The sequence below is a fragment of the Gopherus evgoodei genome, chromosome 4, assembly GCF_007399415.2.
Source record: "Gopherus evgoodei ecotype Sinaloan lineage chromosome 4, rGopEvg1_v1.p, whole genome shotgun sequence".
NCBI lineage: Eukaryota > Metazoa > Chordata > Testudines > Testudinidae > Gopherus > Gopherus evgoodei.
In genome coordinates, this window is record NC_044325.1 from 32915563 (window position 1) to 32936000 (window position 20438).

Below are 20438 nucleotides of genomic sequence, written 5' to 3' on the forward strand. Positions count from 1 at the left end.
TCTCCTGGGATCCTTGAATCCAGCATGATAGCATTGTGCTTTGGCAGCCTGATCCTGAGAGATCCTGGCCAGACTGGGCCAGAAAGAGGGACCTAGATAACAAAACCATTTCCACCAGCTTTGGCTAAATCCCTTTTTATCTCTCTCCTTTTTCTTCTGTTTAATAAGAATTTGGTTTAGCTAGTTGGGACTGTATATTTTGCAATATTGCTATAAACTTGTGATTAGAAAGGCAATTAAAAGCAATTTCCTACATTGCCCCGTGCTGGAACAAATATGCCAGGTCTCCAAGTGGCTGAAAATGTTGTTTCTTCAGCAGTGTGATTGCAAGTGAGATTCTACACCAGGGACAGAAGCTGCATTTTCTATCTTTATTGTTATTTTCTCTTCTCTCTTGTGTGTGTTTGTCATGTTTTGTCTCCTACGAAAGAGGTTTGGACTTTAACAACAGCTTCAACCTATCACAACGAAGTTCTTCTTTTCTCCAAAAGGACAATTATTACCATCTTTAATTCCATCTAAGAGACGTCAGACAAGGGTGGCAGGGGTGGGGTTCCTTCCAAAGATTCTCTCTCACTAAAGGGAAAGGGAACAAGATATGTTGTTAAAAGGAAACCTTTGTTTAATACTTTACATTTCAAATGCTTTAACCATTTTCCCTTCTGTTTCTGTACTTTCAATAAAAGATTTGTAATGTGTTTGCCCTGGTACTAAGCAGGCTGAGGTCTCTGTATACCAAATCCCGAACCTTGTTTAAAACTGTTTAATGTGGAATGGTGAGTGGGTCATGTTAACAACTTTGACTTTTTGGCCCCATATATTCCATTTAAATTAATACAAATTCTCCAGATAAATGGTATCAAGTCATACAGATTAAAATTTTCCCCTTTAACTCCACCCAGCCAACCAATCAGAACAAATTATGAAGCATTGCTGTGTCTAATGGTACAGACCATTCCTGAAGAAGACTGTATAAGCTATAGGCCATTTCTAGCTATATTTGCTATGTTCATTGTAATGGTATATTGTATATGTTTTGGATATACTCATTTATTTTTACCATATGAACTTCCACAGGGTAAATCTTCAATGGCTGTCATTCTCACAAAAGCATCACTTGTTTGTGATGTGTCAACAATTGTGCTAACAGTGAAGAGTGGCTGTTCATACAGTAAATCAATGCACTACATTTCTCCAGTTTCAATCTCTGCCCAGAGTTGGCTGCATGGGGACCCAAAAGACCCATATGGTTTCAAACTCTTAAAACAGTTGCCGGTAAGAAATCTAAGTAGTCAGTAAATCTATATCCAAAGAGAGTAATGTTCAGCCTCTGATTTTGTGCATCCACTTTTGTAGAAAACACTGATTTCACAAGAAAAAGTGGAAGCGCTTATTTGCACACAAAAGTTGAGGAAGTGAATATATAAACTAGTGTCATATTTTTGTAGATGATTTAGTTGTGCACAAAAATGGGTGTGCAAAATTAGAGGCCAGGGCTTGAAAGTTGGATCAAAAATTATTATATTTTGTTACAAATATGCCATCAATATTTAGTATGTTTAGGCTGAGTAAATCAAAATGTTTATAGAGTCCCAGGCCAGAAGGGACCACTGTGATCATCAAGTCTCACCTCCTGTATAACAGGCCATAGAATGCCTCCAAAATAATTAGTTGAATTAGGACATATCTTTTTATAAAACATCCAAATTTGATTTACAAATTGCCAGTGATGGAGGATTCACCATGACCCTTGGTAAGATGTTCCAAGGGTTAATTATTCTCACTTCCAAAACTTTTACATCTTATTTTCAGTCTGAATTTTTCTAGCTTCAATGTCGAGCAGTTGAATCATGCTATACCTTTGTCTGCTAGACTGAAGAGCCCATTTTCAAATATTTATTTCACCATGTAGATACTTACAGACTGTGTTCAAGTCACCCTTAACCTTCTCTTTGTTAAGCTAAATATATTGAACTCCTTGAATCTGTAAAGCATGTTCTCTAATCCCATAATCATTCTCATGGCTCTTCTCTGAATCCTCTCCAATTTATCAATGTCCCTCTTGAATTGTGGATACCAGAACTGGAGTCAGTATTTCTGCAGTGGTCATGCCACTGCCAAATACAGAGATAAAAAAGCTTCTTTACTCTTAGTCGAGATTCGCATGTTTATCCATACCAGGACTGCATTAGCCTTTTTGGCTACAGCATTGCCACACGTTTGGCTGATTATCTGCCATGACCCCAATATATTTTCAGAGTCAATGTGTCCTAGGATAGAGTCCCCCATCTTGTACGTCCAACATTCATTGTTCCTAGATGTATATATTCACATTTAGCCATATTAAAACTCATATTCTTTGCTTGCACTCTGTTTACCACATGATCCAGGTTGCTCTGTATCAATGAACTGTCCTCTTCATTATTTACTACTCCCCCAATCTCTGTCATCTGCAAATTTTATCAGTGATGAGTTTATGTTTTCTTCCAGGTCATTGATAAAAATGTTAAATAGCATAGGGCCTAGAACTGATTCCTGAGGGGCTCCACTAGACATCCATTTGATGATGGTTCCCTATTTACCGTTACATTTTGAGATCTACCAATCAGCCAATTTTTAATCCTTTTAATGTGTGCCTTGTTAATTTTGTAACATTCTGTTCTTTTCAAAGAAAGAATCACATGGTATCATCTCAAATGTTTTGCATAAATATAAGTATATTTCTACACAATTACCTTTATCAATCAAACTTGTAATCTCATTTTTTTAAAAAGATATCAGATTAGTTTGAAAAGATCTGGTTTCCATAAACCCATGTTGATTGACATTAATTATATTACCCTCCTTTAATTCTTTATCAGTGAAATCCTGTATCAGTCACTCCATTATCTTGCCTGGGACTGATGTCAGACCGACAAGCTTATAATTATCCAGGTCATCCCAATTTACCCTTTTTAAATATTGGCATAATGTTAGCTTTCTTCTGCCAATTCCCCAGTGTTCCAAAACTTATTGAAAATCAACATTTACAGTCCAGGAAGTTCGCCCACCAGGTCTTTTAAAACTCTTCAGTGCAAGTTATCTGCTGATTTTAAAATATCTAACTCTAATAGCTGCTGTCTAACAGCTTCCTGATGCTAGTGGAATAGAAATAGTGTCAATGTTATTATCATCATCATTATATGATATGACAACATCATCTGCTTTTCCCCAAATACTGCACAGAAATATATATTGAATACTTCTGCCTTTTGTGCATTATTATTAATAATTGTATAATTTCCATCAAGTAATGGACTAATACCATTGTTAGGTTTCTTTTTGTTCTTAAGAAAAAAATTTTATTACAAAAACGTATTTTATTATTGTCTAACTCTGCTGGCCATAAATTTGTCCTTGTGTCCCTTGGCTTCTCTTATCAGTTTTCTACAATTCTTAGATTCTGATTTATATTTATTACTATTGACTTCTTTTTTCTTCCATTGGTTATATATCAGCTGGGAGGAAGAATTTAATCAGAAAAGACAATGATAATTGGGAATTGTGTAAGATATAATTATTCTTAAACAATTCCCAATTATCATTGTTTTTTCTGATTAAATTCTTCCTTCCAGATGATTTGGTTCATAATTATTTTCAGCTTTGTGAAACTGCTCCTTTTCGAGCACCAAGTATTACTGATTTGGGCTTTTTTCTGTTGCACATTACAATATGATCAAGTTATGATCACTTATACCAAAGCGTCCATTAATTTTTAGTTCTGTAATCAATTCCTGTTTAGCTGTCAAGATGAGGGCTAATATAGAATTTCCCCATGTTGGATGCAATACTGTTTGAGTTAAGCAATTGTCATCTACAATATTTAGAAATTCCAAGGACGTTTTAGTACTGGCAGCATGAGACCTCCAGCATGTCACTCAGATTGAAGTTCCCCATGATCTCACAGCTTTTTTCCTGACACTTTGTAGATAGGCACTACAGGAGTAGGTCATCCTGTTCTCTACTGTGACTTGGTGGTCTGAGGCAGACACCAATTAGTATCCTATCTTGTGCATTATCATCTGTTAGGACACTTGATCTCTAAGCATTCAAGAGCATTTTTTTCAAAGTTGTCAGTGACTTAGAAACAGCTAATGCCATTTTTGGCAAACAGAACCACTCCCCTCCCCTTTTGCCCACTCAATGTTTTCTAAATAGGTTATAATCATTGCTTTTAACATTCTAATCATAAAAATCCTCTCACTACATGTTAATTCATGATTTCAAGGCTACTACTGTCCTCCAGAATATTTTATTTTTTCTCTCAAGATTCCTAAACTCCACAGATACAGAAGCTCTGAAATGGGATTGGAAGCAGGGAGAAGGGCAAGATAGAAAACCAAGTTACCGAGTTATGATATTATTAACTTGACTATTGAATACCTCATGCTTGACACTGGTTTATTTTATACACATCGCCAATTCATATGACTGAATGGTTCATTTTCTAACATGGCTTTTTAATCATGTGAAATGTTCTAGATCAGACTTAATATTGGACAACTCTGTAATATCTTCATTGTATTTAAGATACAAAATATACAAAACTTTGCACATTGTTAGACCCATATTTCAAACATAGATGCCTAAATAAGACAACCAAATCCCTTACTAGGATCAGCATATAGACATGTCAAATGTGTATGCATATGTGTCAATTTGAACATTCAAATATAGGATCTGAATGTTCCATTTAGATGTCCATGTTTGAATATTGAGTCCACTTGGTTTATAATTCATTTTATTAAACATTATAATACATATATTTTAAGGAGATAGATACTTTTCCATTTGGGACAACGGTGGACATAGAAATGTGATAAAAAATAAATGAACAGGTCAGTTTTGTGTCCTCTGTCTTATTAATACCATATACATTTCTCCTGCCAGTTATTCTGACATTAAGAAATTCTTGGATCATCCTTTTGACTACATCTGAATGTATATTTATTCCATATCCATCTCTCTTCTGTTGTATTATGTACAGGTAAACTACAGGCCTCCATCTAAACTGGGAATAGCTGTTCCACTCACTGATAACTTTTATAATGCTGACCCCAGCAAACCTAGAATGAGAGATTATTTTGCTGGATCAAAAGTAAGTCTTCTCTAATCATTTCACTGCTGCTGAATGTTCTGGGATCATGGGTGCTTTCTCAGGCTGTAAGCTAGCTAAGTTGAGGAAGTAAACATGCCACTGACAGCCCAGCCAGCGGGTGGCTGAAAACAATGGCTAAAACAACATGGAAAACCAACTCTCAGTTCTCAGCATGTCCCTCTATCCCCACTCCGGAGGCAGTGAGACATTCAAATGACAAGAGGCTGCAAAGAATCTCAGATGCCAGGTCACCAGAGGGAAACCAAACAACTCTCTCAGTATGCACTTGTAACTGCAGAACACTGACCAGGGAGGAATCAATAAACCATTTCATGGAGGAAAAGGCAAAAACAGCCTGCAATGTGCTGGGTGTTTGTGAAACATAATGAAAGAAGGAGATGGAGTTCAGCTGGAGGGATGGAAGCATGGTCATTCTAGGAAAAGGAAAAGGCACAAGGACAGTTGGAGGAGTCGGATTCATCATAAACAAGGAATGGTCTTCAAAAATTGTCTCATGCCATTTGAAGTCATCGCGTATCAGGGTGCTTTACCTTCGACTGAACTGAAATAACACCCTTAAAATCATCTAGATCTACACTCCCACAAGTGCATGCGAAGATGATGATGTGGAAGGATTCTATCAGGAACTGGAGGAAACCCTCATTCAGAGTTCCACATATACGATTCTGATGGGAGATTTTAATGTCAAGGTGGAAGAAGGAGAGAAGGTGAAAAGTTCATAGGAAGGTGCAGTATCGGAGAACGAAATGCGTAAGAACGACTAGCTATATTGACAGAGATGAGGAGAAAGTTCATTGGTAATACCTGGTTCCGAAGGGAGGCTAACAGAAGATGAACCTGGATCGCACCAAACGCGAAGACAAAAAATGAAATTGAATAGTTTCTGATCGATACATAACGCATTGTGCAGGATGGCACTACTGAACTATCATTCAATATTGGTAGCAGTCATGCCTACTGAGAGCCAGATTCATGTTCACTGTGAAGGAGGAGAAAAAGGTGCTGTGTATGGCGAACAGAAGGCACCAACCAGTAGCTTTTGACGAGGCAATTCTGAAGGAAAACATTTCTAGGGAAGATTGGAGCCTCTTGAATGACTGCGACGATGATTATGAGAACTTCAGTAAGAAACTGAAGAGACTCAGCTGAACGTGAAAGACCAAGAAGAGCTAGCAGAAGAATCTCGGTGAATACAAAGACTTTATGGGAAAGAGGAGGAAAATGAAAAGAAATGGTAGCAACAGGCTCAAGTACTCCCTTCTCTGCAAGCTCATACAAATTAAGTTGAAGGAAGACTTGGAGAAATTTCGAACCAAAAAGCCCCTAAAGTCTGCTGAAGATCGTAAAAGTCTCAAAAAATGCAAACAGAAATTGGCATTGTACAGGTCATCATTATCAGCTTTGAAAAACAGGGACGGAGAATCAGTAACTGACTGAACAGAGATGGAGGCAATCTGCAGGGATTTCTATACCCAGCTGTTTGCATCTCATATAGACATCCCAATGCCATCACTTCAGGAAACCAATGAACACATACTTTGGGTTCTCATTAGCGAAGTCTGTCACGCAGTCCATCAAATGACAGAGGGGAAGGCTCCAGGTAAGGAGGGTCTGACAGCAGAAGTGCTTAAGGTGGGAGGTCAGGAACTTTGGAAAGCTCTTGCACAAAGGTTCAGCTGCTACCTGGAAATCCAGATGATACTGTCCAGTTGGAAACAGTCCAATACCATCTTGCTACATAAGAAAGGCAATCGCCCAATCTGCCTGCTTTCACATATCTATAAATTGTTCACTAAATAATAAATCAACTGTTGTGAAACCTGGATGAACAGCAACCTAGAGAGCAGGCCAGCTTTCGAAGGAATTACAGCATGATAGATCACCTCTTCACTCTAAAACAACTACTAGAGCATTGAAGGGAATATAAGCTCCCTTTGTGCATTGACTTCATGGACTACGAGAAGGCATTCGACAGCACAGAGACTAACACTGTCCTTGAAGCTCTTTCAGAACAGGGCGTCAGCGTGAAATATATCACATTACTAAAGGAAGCAAACTCTGGCTGCAGCACGGACATATCGCTGTTTAGTACTCCCCTCCAAATCCCCATCGAGAAAAGTGTGAAACAAAGAGATACAGTTTCACCAAAATTTTTCACAGCCTGTCTTGAATCGGTTTTTTGATTAGCAGACTTGAAAGGTGGGATTAATATCAATGGAGAGCGGCTAAACCATCTCAGGTTCACAGATGATATAGTGCTGATAGCCAAAAATACAGCCCAGCTTGAGAGAATGCTTAAAGAACTGAACACAAAAAGTAGTAAAGTCGGATTAAAAATGAATCAGTAGAAAATGAAATACATGAGATCAGATGTTCTGCCAAAAACCCAAATAACTCTTGGAGGAGAACAGATCCAAGAGGTTGATAAATACGTTTATCTGGGCCAGGAAGTCAACATGCGACAAGATCAGAAAGGCGAACTGTCACGCAGAAAAAAAGCTGGATGGTACGTATTCAATGACATCAAGGACATCCTCCAAGGAAAGATCAGGAAAACAACTCATGTGAATCTTCTCAACTCAACCATGCTTCCAACAACGTTATATGGCAGCAAAACATGGTCGCTGACGATGACTGAAGAACATCAACTATCTTTCACACAGAGGGCAATGGAACAAACATTTTTGGTCATTTCTCTCCGTGATCACATCCCCTGTGAAATAATTAGGCAGCAGTCTGGAGTGCGAGACGTTGTTGTTGAAAGCAGGCTCAGCAAAATGCAGTGGGTGGGACATGTGGCCCAATTCAGCAACAACAGATGTATATCCGTGTGGTATCTATGAGAACAGAAATGGCCATGCGGTCAGCCTCCAAAGAGGTGGGATGATTTCCTAGCAAGCATGGCGAAGGGTTGCCAGAGTGAGAGAAGATTAGAAGACGTGTTGTGATTGGCTCAGTTTCAACTGAAGAAGGACTGACAGTCTACGCAGTCTATGCTGCATACTTTGATGGAAACTGTAGTGTACAACTGTGGATCCTGCAATGATAGAGAGGAAGGACAGTGGAAACTGACTGGCACTACAGCTGCTGGAAACTTTTTCAATGGAAAATGTCAGTTCCTCAAAAACATATCCATTTTGATTAAAATTTTGTTGGGAAGGTTTTTCAGATCCAGGATGGAAGTTCTGGTGAAAAATGAGGTGAGGGTGAATGGAGGAAGAGACCCATCCCAGAGTAGCCAGGTGGTTGAGGCACTCACATCGGATGTGGTTCAAGTCCCTGCTCTGCCTGCTTTGGAACAGGGACTTGAACATGTGATTCCCACATCCCATGTGAGTGTCCAGCTACTGGTCTATTGGATATTATAGGGTGGAAGTGGAGGGGTCTCTCTCTCTCATTAACTTGATGACAAGGCTGGTCAATTTCACAGTTTCTATTCAATGATGAGCAGAAGTGAAACTGACAAGGATCATGTCTATTTCAATAGCCGCTACCAGACCTTGCAGCATTCCCAGCTTCACTGCAGTGGGAGATTCTAGGGAATATATTTTGTTTTGGAAACACCATACTCTTTTTCAAGTGGTTGCAGAGATGTATTCCACTCAGGTGTGCATGTGCCCAGCACGCTAAAAAGGGAGAACTTTGCTTAGCAGTACCTGTCAGGTAGCACATGCGCCCTCACACCTCCTTTTGGTCCTTCTCAAGGCTATATAAGAGTGACACTGCCCCAGCTCTCCTCAGGTCCTTCTCACTCCCACAGCTTGGTGTCACAGTGGCTTTCTCTGTGAATGCCTGTAAACAGTTCTAGATAGTGGTAGTGGTAGTCCTCTTACTATTTAGTTAATTAGTGTGATGCTGGTAGCACTGGTGCCAGCTCTTGCCAAGGCTGTAGATGTCAGCTGAGCACTGACAAATTTATAGCTGGAATCCAGACCAACTTGTATGTATGTTAGTATTATTCAAGGCCAGTGTTAAACTTGTACTGATGTGTTTAGACTCTAAAATGCTTGTTAACTGCTTCATGCATTAATCTTGTAGTGTCTGGATCCCATGCTATTAAGTAGGGCTGTCTATTAATCACAGTTAACTCATACGATTAACTCCAAAAAATTAATTTTTTTGAGTTAAATCACACTGTTAAAGAATAAAATACCAATTGAAATGTATTTAATATTTTGGATGTTTTTCCATATTTTCAAATATATTGATTTCAGGTACAACATAGTATACAAAGTTGACAGTGCTCACTTTATATTATTTTTATTACAAATATTTGCACTGTAAAAATGACAAACAAAAGAAATAGTATTATTCAGTTCACCTCATACAAGTACCATAGTGCAATCTCTTTATTGTGTAAGTGCAACTTACACATGTTGATTTCTTTTTGTTACATAACTACTCTCAAAAACAAAACAATGCAACACTTTAGAGCCTACAAGTCCACTCAGTCCTACTTCTGGTTCAGCCAATTACTTAAATAAACAAGTTTGTTTACATTTATGAGCGATAATGCTGCAACACTCTGATGCGGAAACTACAGAACCCGAACCACCAAAAAAGAAAATCAACCTTCTGCTGGTGGCATCTGACTCAGATGATGAAAATGAACTTGCTTTTGGTCTGCACTGCTTTGGGTGCTTATTTCTTTTAGGGCTAACCCAAGTTGCTCCTAGGATGTCTCTGCTTTGTTTCCTAGTTCCAATCCTGGGAGAGTTCAAACAGGAAAGTAAAGAAAAATTTCCTGTTGGCTATCTTTCCCTCTTCCATGGGCTTATAGGACAGCTTCAGATTTGCTCTGCCTCTCTGTCTCTGTCTCTCCTTTAATACAAGCATTCAGCTGTGATGGTTTCTTCTGCAGTCTCAGGACTGCCTGAACTGATTTCAGATTGTGCGCTGTTTCCGGTGCTGCCTTCAGCACTGCTTAAAACTCAGTGCGCAGAGGCAAAAATCAGTTCCTTTTACTGGTACAAAGAGATCCCTTTGGCACTGATGGCAATGTTGGCTTGTGCAGTTTCAGTGCAGACCAGATCTACAGGTTCAATACTAACATTCGTTCCAGTGCCAACTGTCTGTGCAGCCTCAGTATCCCTACTGGTACACAAGGCACTGGTTACCATACCATCTTTAATACCAATGTGGTCCACATTTTGAACCTCAGTCAAGTATGGGCACTTGCTGACTCCACCAGGGCTGGCTCCTCTGTTGTCATCGGACTATTTGGAAGATTCCTTGTGTTTGAGCTCAACGTCATCTACTGCCTCTCTCTGTCCTTCCAAGTACCAATCTTGAAAGTCTTTGAGGCCTCCAGGGAATCACTATCATTACCAGAACTAGCACCATTCCCACAGTAGGGGTAGTGGCTCCCCTGAGTTCCCACCAGACTCCACTTCAAGTTGTTTATAATGTCTTTCTCTTGTTTTCCCTTTTTAAGCTCCTCCTCTCCAGGCACAGCAAGCCTTACAGGTGTGCCTAGTTAGTGCTGAACAAGCCCAGAAGAGCTCATTAGTCTCCTCTCTATTACAGTGAGGGTGAACTTTGGGATGCTTCCCAATCTTCAAAGACCCAATCCTCTGCTCATTGCAGAGCAAGATCACTGAACCCTCCTATTGTCTCACTTTCCGACTCAGCTAGACTGGAGTCTCATACTCATTGCTCCCTCTGAGTTATTACAGTCTGAAACAGTATTGCAGGAGCAAGCTTTGCTATAGGAGATTCCACTGGCTCCTCTTCCTTCCTCATCTTCCTCACTGGATGATTCAACAATGTTGGATTTGTCTTCTTCTGTTACTCAAGACCCTAAGTCTTATTAAGATCTGTTGAGGCGAATGACTACAGCCTTGGGCATTTAGACAGCGTTTGCTCAGGAGAATACCCATAAGTTGGTGGACATTTTCCAACCATTAGCTGCAGGAGCTCTCCCTGTAAATGAAGCTCTTTTGAAACACACAAAGCATATGGCTAAGCAATACTATGTCCCTATGCAAGGCTTTGAGAGTTTCTACTCCCATTCCACCCCATACTCTCTCCTAATAATGGCTGCAAATGGGAGGTTGAGACAAGAGAGATTCAAGCTGACACCTGAAGATAAGGCGACTAAGGGGTTAGATTTAATGAGAAGGAATATTTATTCTACCTTGTCATTACAGATGCACATTGGTAATCAGCAGGCACTGTTATTGAAATACGACTTCCTAAATTGAAACACCATGTCTAAATTTATAGATAAATTGCCAGAAAACTCCAGAGTTCAAAACTGATTGGCTTTACAAGAACCAGGATCCAGTCTTTCATGAAAACACCCCACCTCCACAAGATGTTTCCTCAGTGAATGGATCCAGAGTTCCTCTTATTAATCTGTGTTATACTGAAACAGTCTTTTGTCTCTACTCATAGGCAATGTGATCCCTCTGTTGTAATGTTCCTTTTTTACATCTAGCTGGTTTCAATTGTTTACAATTGTCTCTGATAGTTTTCCATTGATAGCCTTGCTCCATCCCAAAATTAGATAGTTGCCTTGCATCCCGCCTGTTCGAATGTGCCATCACCAAGACATATTTTTATCCCTTGGTAACAAAATTCACTCCAAGAACATACTTTCTATATAGTTACATTTTTCCTTAAATATTATCCATACATAATTATTATAGGCCTTGTTACAAGCTATCTGTCGATGCCTTGCAGGTTACCCCTATGGATAAATACTCTTCAAGACATGTGTTTGGAGTAGTGAGTCTGTCAGACTGGAGATGAGAGTTGTTTTCAAAGAAGAGAGGATCCTTTGCCAAGGGGCCTCTGTGTCTCAATGGGCCACATCTACACAAGAAACCAAGCAGCTTCAGTCACGTTTGTCAGTGACGTTTCCATATTTGACATTTGCTGGGTCACTACCTGGTCTTCTGTGCATACCTTTACCAGACACTATATTATACTATTATGACTGCATCTAGGCTAGATAACAAATTTTGGAAAGTCAGTTCTACAGTTGCTGTTTAAATAGCCTCAGAGTCCCACCCCCTTCTATTACTGCTTGTGAGTCACCGGAGCAGCATACATGTCTGCAACCACTTGAAGGAGAAAAAACAGTTAATTACTAGATTGTGACTGTTGTTCTTTGAGACGTGGATGCAGATGGTATTCCATGACATATTCTCTGTACCTTCCAGTGTGAAGGAACTGAGGAGGATCAGGGCAGTTCCACCCTTAAATAGCCTTGGGAGGGACCAGAAAATAAGGCATGAGGGTATATGCACAAAGTTCTCTGTCTTCAGCACACTGGGCATGTGCACATCTGAGTGGAATATACATCTGCCCCCGCATCTAGAAAAACAGTTATGGCACAAGTAAGTAACTCATTTTTCAATGTTTCTGAAATAAAATATCATGGGATTTCAGTTCGGGGAAAATTTTTGAAATTTTGACTTTTTGTTTTAGTATAGAATTTTTTTTTCCCCAAACTCAAAAACATTCACAAAATTAAATTCAGCTTCCTGAACAGCTCCAGTTAATATAATGTAACATAAAAGTCAAAATGATATGGTCAAGATTAAACTAAACATTAATTAAATATTTTGGGAATATTACATTTCAGGGAAAATTCTGAGATTTTGTTTTTTTTCAAAACCACATGAAATGAAACCATGTTTTGCAACCTCATAATTTCCCACAGAATGTAAAATCTGAATTTTGACCTTCTCTGATACCTAGATTGGTCTTTAGCAAATCACACATTTACATTTTAAAGCTCTCTAATAAATGCAGATAAATAATTGCATTTGTTTACTCATGTTCTTTCTTTTTTAAAAAAAATAAATCTTGTTTTCAGAATTTAGGTAGGAAAGTGAGGTAAACTGTTTTTATGTCTTTTCTACAGAATTCTGGAGCCTACAAGCAGTGTGCTAACAAGTCAACTCGAGCAGAATGTAACTGCAATGATAATGAGAAACTTTCCTTTTTTGTTGCTTTCTCAGATTGCAAGGAGAAGGTGAGAACTGTAACAAGACAAGCTTGAAAATAATTTTTATTAAGACTGAATTCTGCCCTTAGCTATGTCTAGGCAACTCTCTTGACTTGAGTAAGAATTGTATGTATGAAACTGGGGCAAAAAATCTGACTCTGAAAGAGACATCCCAGCTCATCATTCTAGGTATGTGAATGTGGAAGAGTTGACTCACTGTTAACACTCCCTCTCCTAGCTGGGCATGATGTAGCAGCTCTTTCTGCTCTAGTACTCCCCTGCCAACAGTCATTCTGGTCCTGTGGTGGTCTCATCTCGCAATTCATCCTCTGGCCAAGTCACATTTTAATTGCACCCCTTCTAGTGTAACAAAAGTACAACTGAAAGTCCAAAACTGTTGTAATACAAATTATCCTTTTGCCCCCTCTTGGGCTACTATTTAGCTATTTCTTGACGTTCCATCTTCAGCCACACTCTAGGCTAAACAGTCCTTGTATCAGGCTTATACATGCCTTTCTCAGGGCTGGTTGGAGAACTCAAGCCCACCTTCAAATCTATGTTCTGGCCTAGAGGACCTTGTCTTAAGTAGCTAGGTCTTCTTCAGACATGCTGCTATTTCTCTGGGCCCATCCTATCTCTCATTCCTCTTGTGCTACTTCCCAGCATCCGGTGCTTAACACAGACTCTCCTCTGTTTAACCAGGCCTCTGGCTTCTCTCTAGGCCTTCCCAGCTCCTCCTTTCTCTCCTTGAACACCACTCCTTCAGGCAGGGTCGGCTCTAGGTTTTTTGCCGCCTCAAGCAAAAAAAAACAACAAAACCTCTGAGACCGTAACTGCCAAAGCAAAACAAAAACAAAACACCTCAGAGAGCGCAACTGCCAAAGCAAACAAAAAAACCAACCCTCCCAGAATGCCGCCCATGAAATTGTGCCACCCCAAGCACGCGTTTGGTTTGCTGGTGCCTAGAGTCAGTCCTGCCTTCAGGACTCTTCTGTGCCATGCTACCTTTCCAGGGCCCACCACTGGGATTAATTTCATCTCTGTAGCTTTCTTCCATCTGCTTTCCCCAGGCCTTTCCCAGACAGAGGGAATCTCACTGCCTTTTCTCTCCGGGGGTTTCTCTGTCTGAGACCTCCCCTCTAGCTTTCAGTTCCTTCTTTTATCCACTTATCCCCAGCTGGGTCTAATAACAAATTAACTCTGACAAATCCTCCAGGTGCGTCAGGGTGGGCTAATTGAACTCTCAGATGCCTGTTAACCTTTGTTCATCTGTATGGGATAGACACCCTGTCAAGGTTCCTTCCCCACTCTGAACTTTAGGGTACAGATGTGGGGACCTGCATGGACACTTTTAAGCTTAATTACTAGCTTAGATCTGGTATCACTGCCACCATCCAGAATTTTCAGTGTCTGGATTACTCCCTGTCCCCCCAAAACTTTCCCCTCCCTGGATAGCCTTGAGGGACTTCACCAATTCCCTGGTGAACACAGATCCAACCCCCTGGAATCTTAAAACAAGGAGAAATTAACCATCCCCCTTCTTTTCCCCCCACCAATCCCTGGTGAGTCCAGATCCAATCCCCTTGGATCTAAAAACAAGGAAAAATCAATCAGGTATTAAGAAAAAAAGGCTTTTAATTAAAGAAAGAAAGGTAAAAATCATCTCTGTAAAATCAGGATGGAAAATACTTCACAGGGTAATCAGATTCATATAGCCCAGAGGAACCCCCTCTAGCCTTAGGTTCAAAGTTACAGCAAACAGAGGTAAAATCCTCTCAGCAAAAAGGAACATTTACAAGTTGAGAAAACAAAAATAAGACTAACACGCCTTGCCTGGCTGTTACTTACAAGTTTGAAACATGAGAGACTGGTTCAGAAAGATTTGGAGAGCCTGGATTGATGTCTGATCCCTCTTAATCCCAAGAGCAAACAACTCCCAAAACAAAGAGCACAAACAAAAGACTTCCCCCCACCAAGATTTGAAAGTATCTTGTCCCCTTATTGGTCCTCTGGTCAGGTGTCAGCCAGGTTTACTGAGCTTCTTAACCCTTTACAGGTAAAAGAGGCATTAACCCTTAACTATCTGTTTATGACACACCCCCATCACAGTGAGGCTTCAGTGTTTAATGAGTGAATTAAAGAAGCAACACAATCTTTTATTTTAAACATAACTAAATAGTAATATACAACTTCAATTTTAGGCTTTGAGGATGAAATATCCAGTTATAAGACTTCCAGTCCATTTCAGAGTTGACAGTGAGAATGAATATACACCACTGGTATCTCCCTTTTTTGTCACCGTCACAGAGGTTAACCATAGGACTAACTGGGAAGTTGCAGGTATGGATAGAAGATTTGCAGAAAAGTTCTTTTTGATAACAGACAAGATTAGGAACAAATGTTAAAATCTGTAAGACTTCTCTCTAAATGGGCATTTCTGCTGGAAGTTTACCTTTCCTTTCTCATCTATTTTCTTAACGGATCCAGGCAAGGACTCCTGTTTAACCCCTGATGTATGTACTAGATCTGTCTCAGTGGTCAAGAAGGACAGCAGAGGGTTGTGAGAGTGAGCATTGTCTGATTTCTCTTAGCCAAGACATTCCACTGTTAAAAATACAGAGTAAAAGATGCAAGAGAAAAATGTAAAACCCCAGTCATTTACCATTGAGTTAAATGGGAGCAGGATTCAACCCCCTAACATTTAAAATGTCACTTAGGACCCAACTGGGTAGTCTCCTTCCACAGACACATTGAAGACTATGGGAGTTTTACTTTCATGAGGTACCGCAGGGTTGGAGCTATTGAATTTTTGGCCCAATAGAAGTCAATGGCAAAATTCATAGTAGATAGGATTTCACCCATGGGTCTTCAAATTTAAAAATTATGCAAGCTGTTCAAGGCAGGGACGCTGGCTTTAAGTGTATTTGTACAGAGTCTAGCCCATGGGTCCTAACGCTGATGTGGTTCTCTGAGAGCTATTGTAATCAAATAAAAATTAGCATCATAATATTAGAACAGAAGGACTTAAATTTGTCCAAATTAGGATGCAGAGTGTAATCAAACATATTAGCTGCCTAGGTTAATCCATTACCATTTCTAAAAGAAATGATTGAACAAAATCACCATTAAATCATTTCTGTTTGGGCCATATATACACCTCTACCCCGATATAACGCTGTCCTCGAGAGCCAAAAAATCTTACCACGTTATATCGAACTTGCTTTGATCCACTGGAGTGTGCAGCCCCGCCCCCCGCAGAGCACTGCTTAACTGCGTTATATTCGAATTCGTGTTACATCGGGTGGTGTTATATCAGGATAGAGGTGTAGTAGCAAAATACCTGGGAACCAACTTCCTTTCTGAGCATTGCTTAAGAACAGTTGCATATAAATAATAAAATAATGCTCCTGCAAGAATATTATTCCCTTTTCCTTGTTTTCTGTTATTCCTCTTGCTTTCCTACTTTCACTATGATTTGTTTTTATTCATTGGGGTATCAGTATAATTTATTTTCTAACCTCCTCAGTGCAGGAACCATATTTTTCTCTTTGTATATCAAGAAGCATGAATACCTATGGAGAAACAAAAATAATATTTGTATTCATTAAATTTGAGGCACCATATTATAAGTAAAAAGAAATTGGGAGGAATATTAGGTGACTCACCTTACACTCAACTCTCTTCCACTTGTTCTTGCTTATCTGTAACATTGTATGTAAGAATCTCTCCAGAGGCAGGGTTGGAAGAAGTGAGCTCTGGGGAGGGGGATGAAAAAGAAGGAGGGGCAATCACGTGACATATGGGACTATGGACAGACTTCTGCACAGAATGGGGAATAAAGGTGATGGGGAGGATACAAAGGGGTGCTGAGGAGAGAGTCTTGGGTGAGTGAGGTGGGAGCAGGAGGAGATGCAGGAGGGAGTGGAGCTGGGTAGGGCCTAGCAGGTGAAGAGAAATATGACCTTGATGAAGAAGTTTCAGGGAGGGCAGTTCAGGGATCTAAAAAAAAAAAAAAAAAATGAGTGACATGAGTAGAGTCACAAGTGAAGAAGATAATTTTAGCAGCCGCATTTTAACTAAGCTGAGGGGAGCAAGAGGAGAGGCACTGAGGCCAGAGAAGAGAAGGCCACAGGAGTAAGGTGACCAGATGTCCCGTTTTTAAAGGGACAGTCCCATTTTTTGAGACTTTTTCTTATATAGGCACCTGTAAATCCGGTGGTGTCGGGGCTCGTCCCTCTCAGGCGCGGTGGGGAGCCAGGGTGCCTCCTTACACACAGCAGTCCGGGTAGGCCTAACCCCTCAGCAGGCGTTGAGGGAATAAACGGTCTGCAAACAAAGTATATCAGCCCAGGCCCTTGGGCAGGGCGCGGCAGTAAGCAGTTCAAGCTCAGGCCTCCAGCAGGCTGAGCAAACACAGTATACCAGCCCAGACCCTTGGGCAGGGCGGGGCAGTAGCAGTTCAAGCTCAGGCCTTCAGCAGGCTGAGCAAACAAAGTATACCAGCTCAGAAGGCTACACAGAAGGCCTCCTCAGGCCAGGGAGAGGGGGAGGCTGCCACCCTTGGGAAGGTGGCAGGGGGAATGCAGGCCCTCCCACTCCACTGCGTTCCAGCCCGGGGCCCTAGCAGCGGCGAAGGCACGCTGCTGTCAGTGGGGATCCTGGCCGAAACACACTGACATGGGTTCAGGCTCTTCAGGAGCCAAACCAGGGTCGGCTACCCCCGGGCCACTTCTGACATCCCCCTCTCTGGGTACCTGTCTCTCGCCAGCGTCGTCTGGGGGGTCCCAGACCAGGGGCTCCTCGGGGTACCGGTCGTAGGGAGGCTCAGGCCGCTCCTCGGGATACCGGTCGTAGGGAAGCTCAGGCCGCTCCTCGGGATACCGGTCGTAGGGAAGCTCAGGCCGCTCCTTGGGGTAGGTCAGACCGACATTCCTCCGGGAACCGGGTATGAGGCAAGTCTGGCCAGCGTTCCTCCGGGTAGTGAGCGCGGGGTGGGTCAGGCCAGCGCTCCTCCAGATACCGAGCGTGAGGCAGGTCAGGCCAGCGCTCCTCCGGATAGTGAGCACAGGATAGGCTGGGCACGGCGGGATAGGCTGGGCACGGCGGGAGCTCAGGCTCCAGCATCTGGCCTCTCCGGCAGCCGGCCACCAACTGAGCGCTTGGGCCAGGCTTTTATACTTTCTGTCCCACCCCTTGACTTCTGGGGGGCGGGGACAGGTGGCGGTGGCTCCGCCCACTGAGGCACCTGCTCTGGCTCGTCCCTCTCAGGCGTGGCAGAGAGCGAGGGCACCTCCTTGCAGCACCTATTACCCCCCACTCCCTGTCCCATTTTTTCACAGTTGTTATCTGGTAACCCTATGCAGGAGTCAAATGAAGAGATGACCAAGGCAGGGAGCAGAGGTTGAGGGGTGGAGAGGAAGAATAGAGGGGATTCAATAGCACCTATCCGCAGGTGACACAGTGGAGTAAAAGGCAGCATGCAGATTGCAAGTCTGAGTGGTGGGAAGGTCAGGGACAGACTGAGGAGCAGGAGTGGCTCAAAGTAGCAGGAACTGCCTTTAATGAATCTTATTTTCCTTTGTCTCCTGTTGGCCTAGAGGGAATCCCCTCAGGCCTGAAAAGCACTTTGAAGTCCTCTAGGAGGCCAGGACATTCAGGTTCAAGATAGAGACTGCATTTCTGCCACTTCCACGCCTGTTTCAGCAGACAATCCTGCTGAGTCCTTAGCAATCACATAAGCTTTGGTTTGAAGGGTTGTGATACTGCATAAGATAAGAGCATTGCAACATTTCAGGGAATGCTGTAGCCCTCAAAGGGCAGAACCCTATTGATTTTTGTTAAAATCAGAAAACCTGAAAACCTGATTTCCACTGTGTGATTGGAAAATCTGCCCCTCAGAGTTCCCATTTGGTGCTGCAGGCAGAGGAATCTTTATGGTGGCACACATATCCTAGCAGCTTAATATGCTGCTCTTATGGGGTACACAGCTTAGCCGATATAAGTAATAAAGTGTATAGCCCTTCAGTTTGAAGTTGTCATCTGTAGCAACTGTCAGAGTTTCAGGATAACTGCACCTGTATTTCCCCTCCATGGTCCCTCAAGGGCACTCACTTAAGATTTCAGGCTCCCAGCCATCACATCTCTTAGGTGGAGACTGGTGTTTCTTTCTCCCTCCTGACAAGGAGTTTTAAGGCTGCACAGCCCATGCCATCCACTGTGATATCCCCAGCAGGCCAGGTCACCTAATGGCCAGCATTGTCCAAGGACAATGTTTTCACCAGTGACCACACAGCTCTTCCAAAGCAAAGTACATTTATTCTTAGCCAAAAGCATCACAGAGAAAACATATTAAAAAATCAATGAACAGATTTAAACATGCACTAAGTGGTCCAGGAATCAACTAGAAATCTTATGGGTACTAGTAAGCCAAAGTCTTTCCAACTTTTCAGCAAGGGCTGGGGTCCTCTCTAGGACCTAAGGTCTGACCATTTTTTTAATCAGATGCAAGAGACACACACAAGTCTCTTTAAACTCAGCCCTAAACCAGTATATACAAACAACCCCATTAGAGAGTACTCCTCTGGAGCTGTTTACAATCTGTGGGACTGGAGTGATCACACACACACGTTCTAAGTTCCTGGAGGAGCTCTGATAACCCTGTCCCATGGAGTTGCATACAGTCTTTGGCCTACAATGATACATAAACATTTGAAACTTAATACGATAAGATCCCCAAAGATACTGCATGCAGTTGCACTATCTGCAACAGCAATCTTAAAGTATGTTCCTTTATTTTGCTTTTTTGTAATACTGTATAATTGGAGTCCCCACTCTGTATGTTTTTGTGGATGCAGCGAAATTTTTCAAGAAAAGGGAAACTTTTTTTAAAACAAGAAGGCAAAAATTTCCTAATTATCCTTTCTCTGTGATGCTCAGAAACTCAATGATAGATGAGTGATCAAAACTACATAAAGGCCGGATTCTACGAGATTCTGAGCACCTCTCATAGTACTGAGTATCAGAGGGGTAGCCGTTTTAGTCTGGTACTGTAAAAGCAGCATAGAGTCCTGTGGCTCTTTATAGACTAACAGACGTATTGGAGCATGAGCTTTCGCGGGTGAATACCCACTTCGTCGGATGCAAGTGGGTATTCACCCACAAAAGCTCATGCTCCAATACGTCTGTTAGTCTATAAGGTACCACAGGACTCTTTGCTGCTTTCATAGTACTGACTGCCCCTAGCTCCCACTTTCTTTCATGGAAGTTCATGGTACTTAGCATCTCGCAGGAAGCTCTCACCATCTCACAGAGGTAGGCCTTTAG

At 41.6% G+C, this 20438-nt stretch overlaps 1 protein-coding gene across 1 annotated transcript in view; it reads left to right on the forward strand.

The window, feature by feature from the left end:
- Positions 1-20438, forward strand: part of CATSPERB (cation channel sperm associated auxiliary subunit beta) — an 85661-nt gene that overhangs the window by 50948 nt on the left and 14275 nt on the right. Inside the window, exons 20-27 of the mRNA XM_030559495.1 lie at positions 1078-1275; positions 5027-5137; positions 5728-5865; positions 6104-6281; positions 7346-7502; positions 8319-8490; positions 13032-13142; positions 15317-15455. Coding sequence (XP_030415355.1) covers positions 1078-1275; positions 5027-5137; positions 5728-5865; positions 6104-6281; positions 7346-7502; positions 8319-8490; positions 13032-13142; positions 15317-15455 — 1204 coding nt within the window. The remainder of the gene's footprint in view (positions 1-1077; positions 1276-5026; positions 5138-5727; positions 5866-6103; positions 6282-7345; positions 7503-8318; positions 8491-13031; positions 13143-15316; positions 15456-20438) is intronic.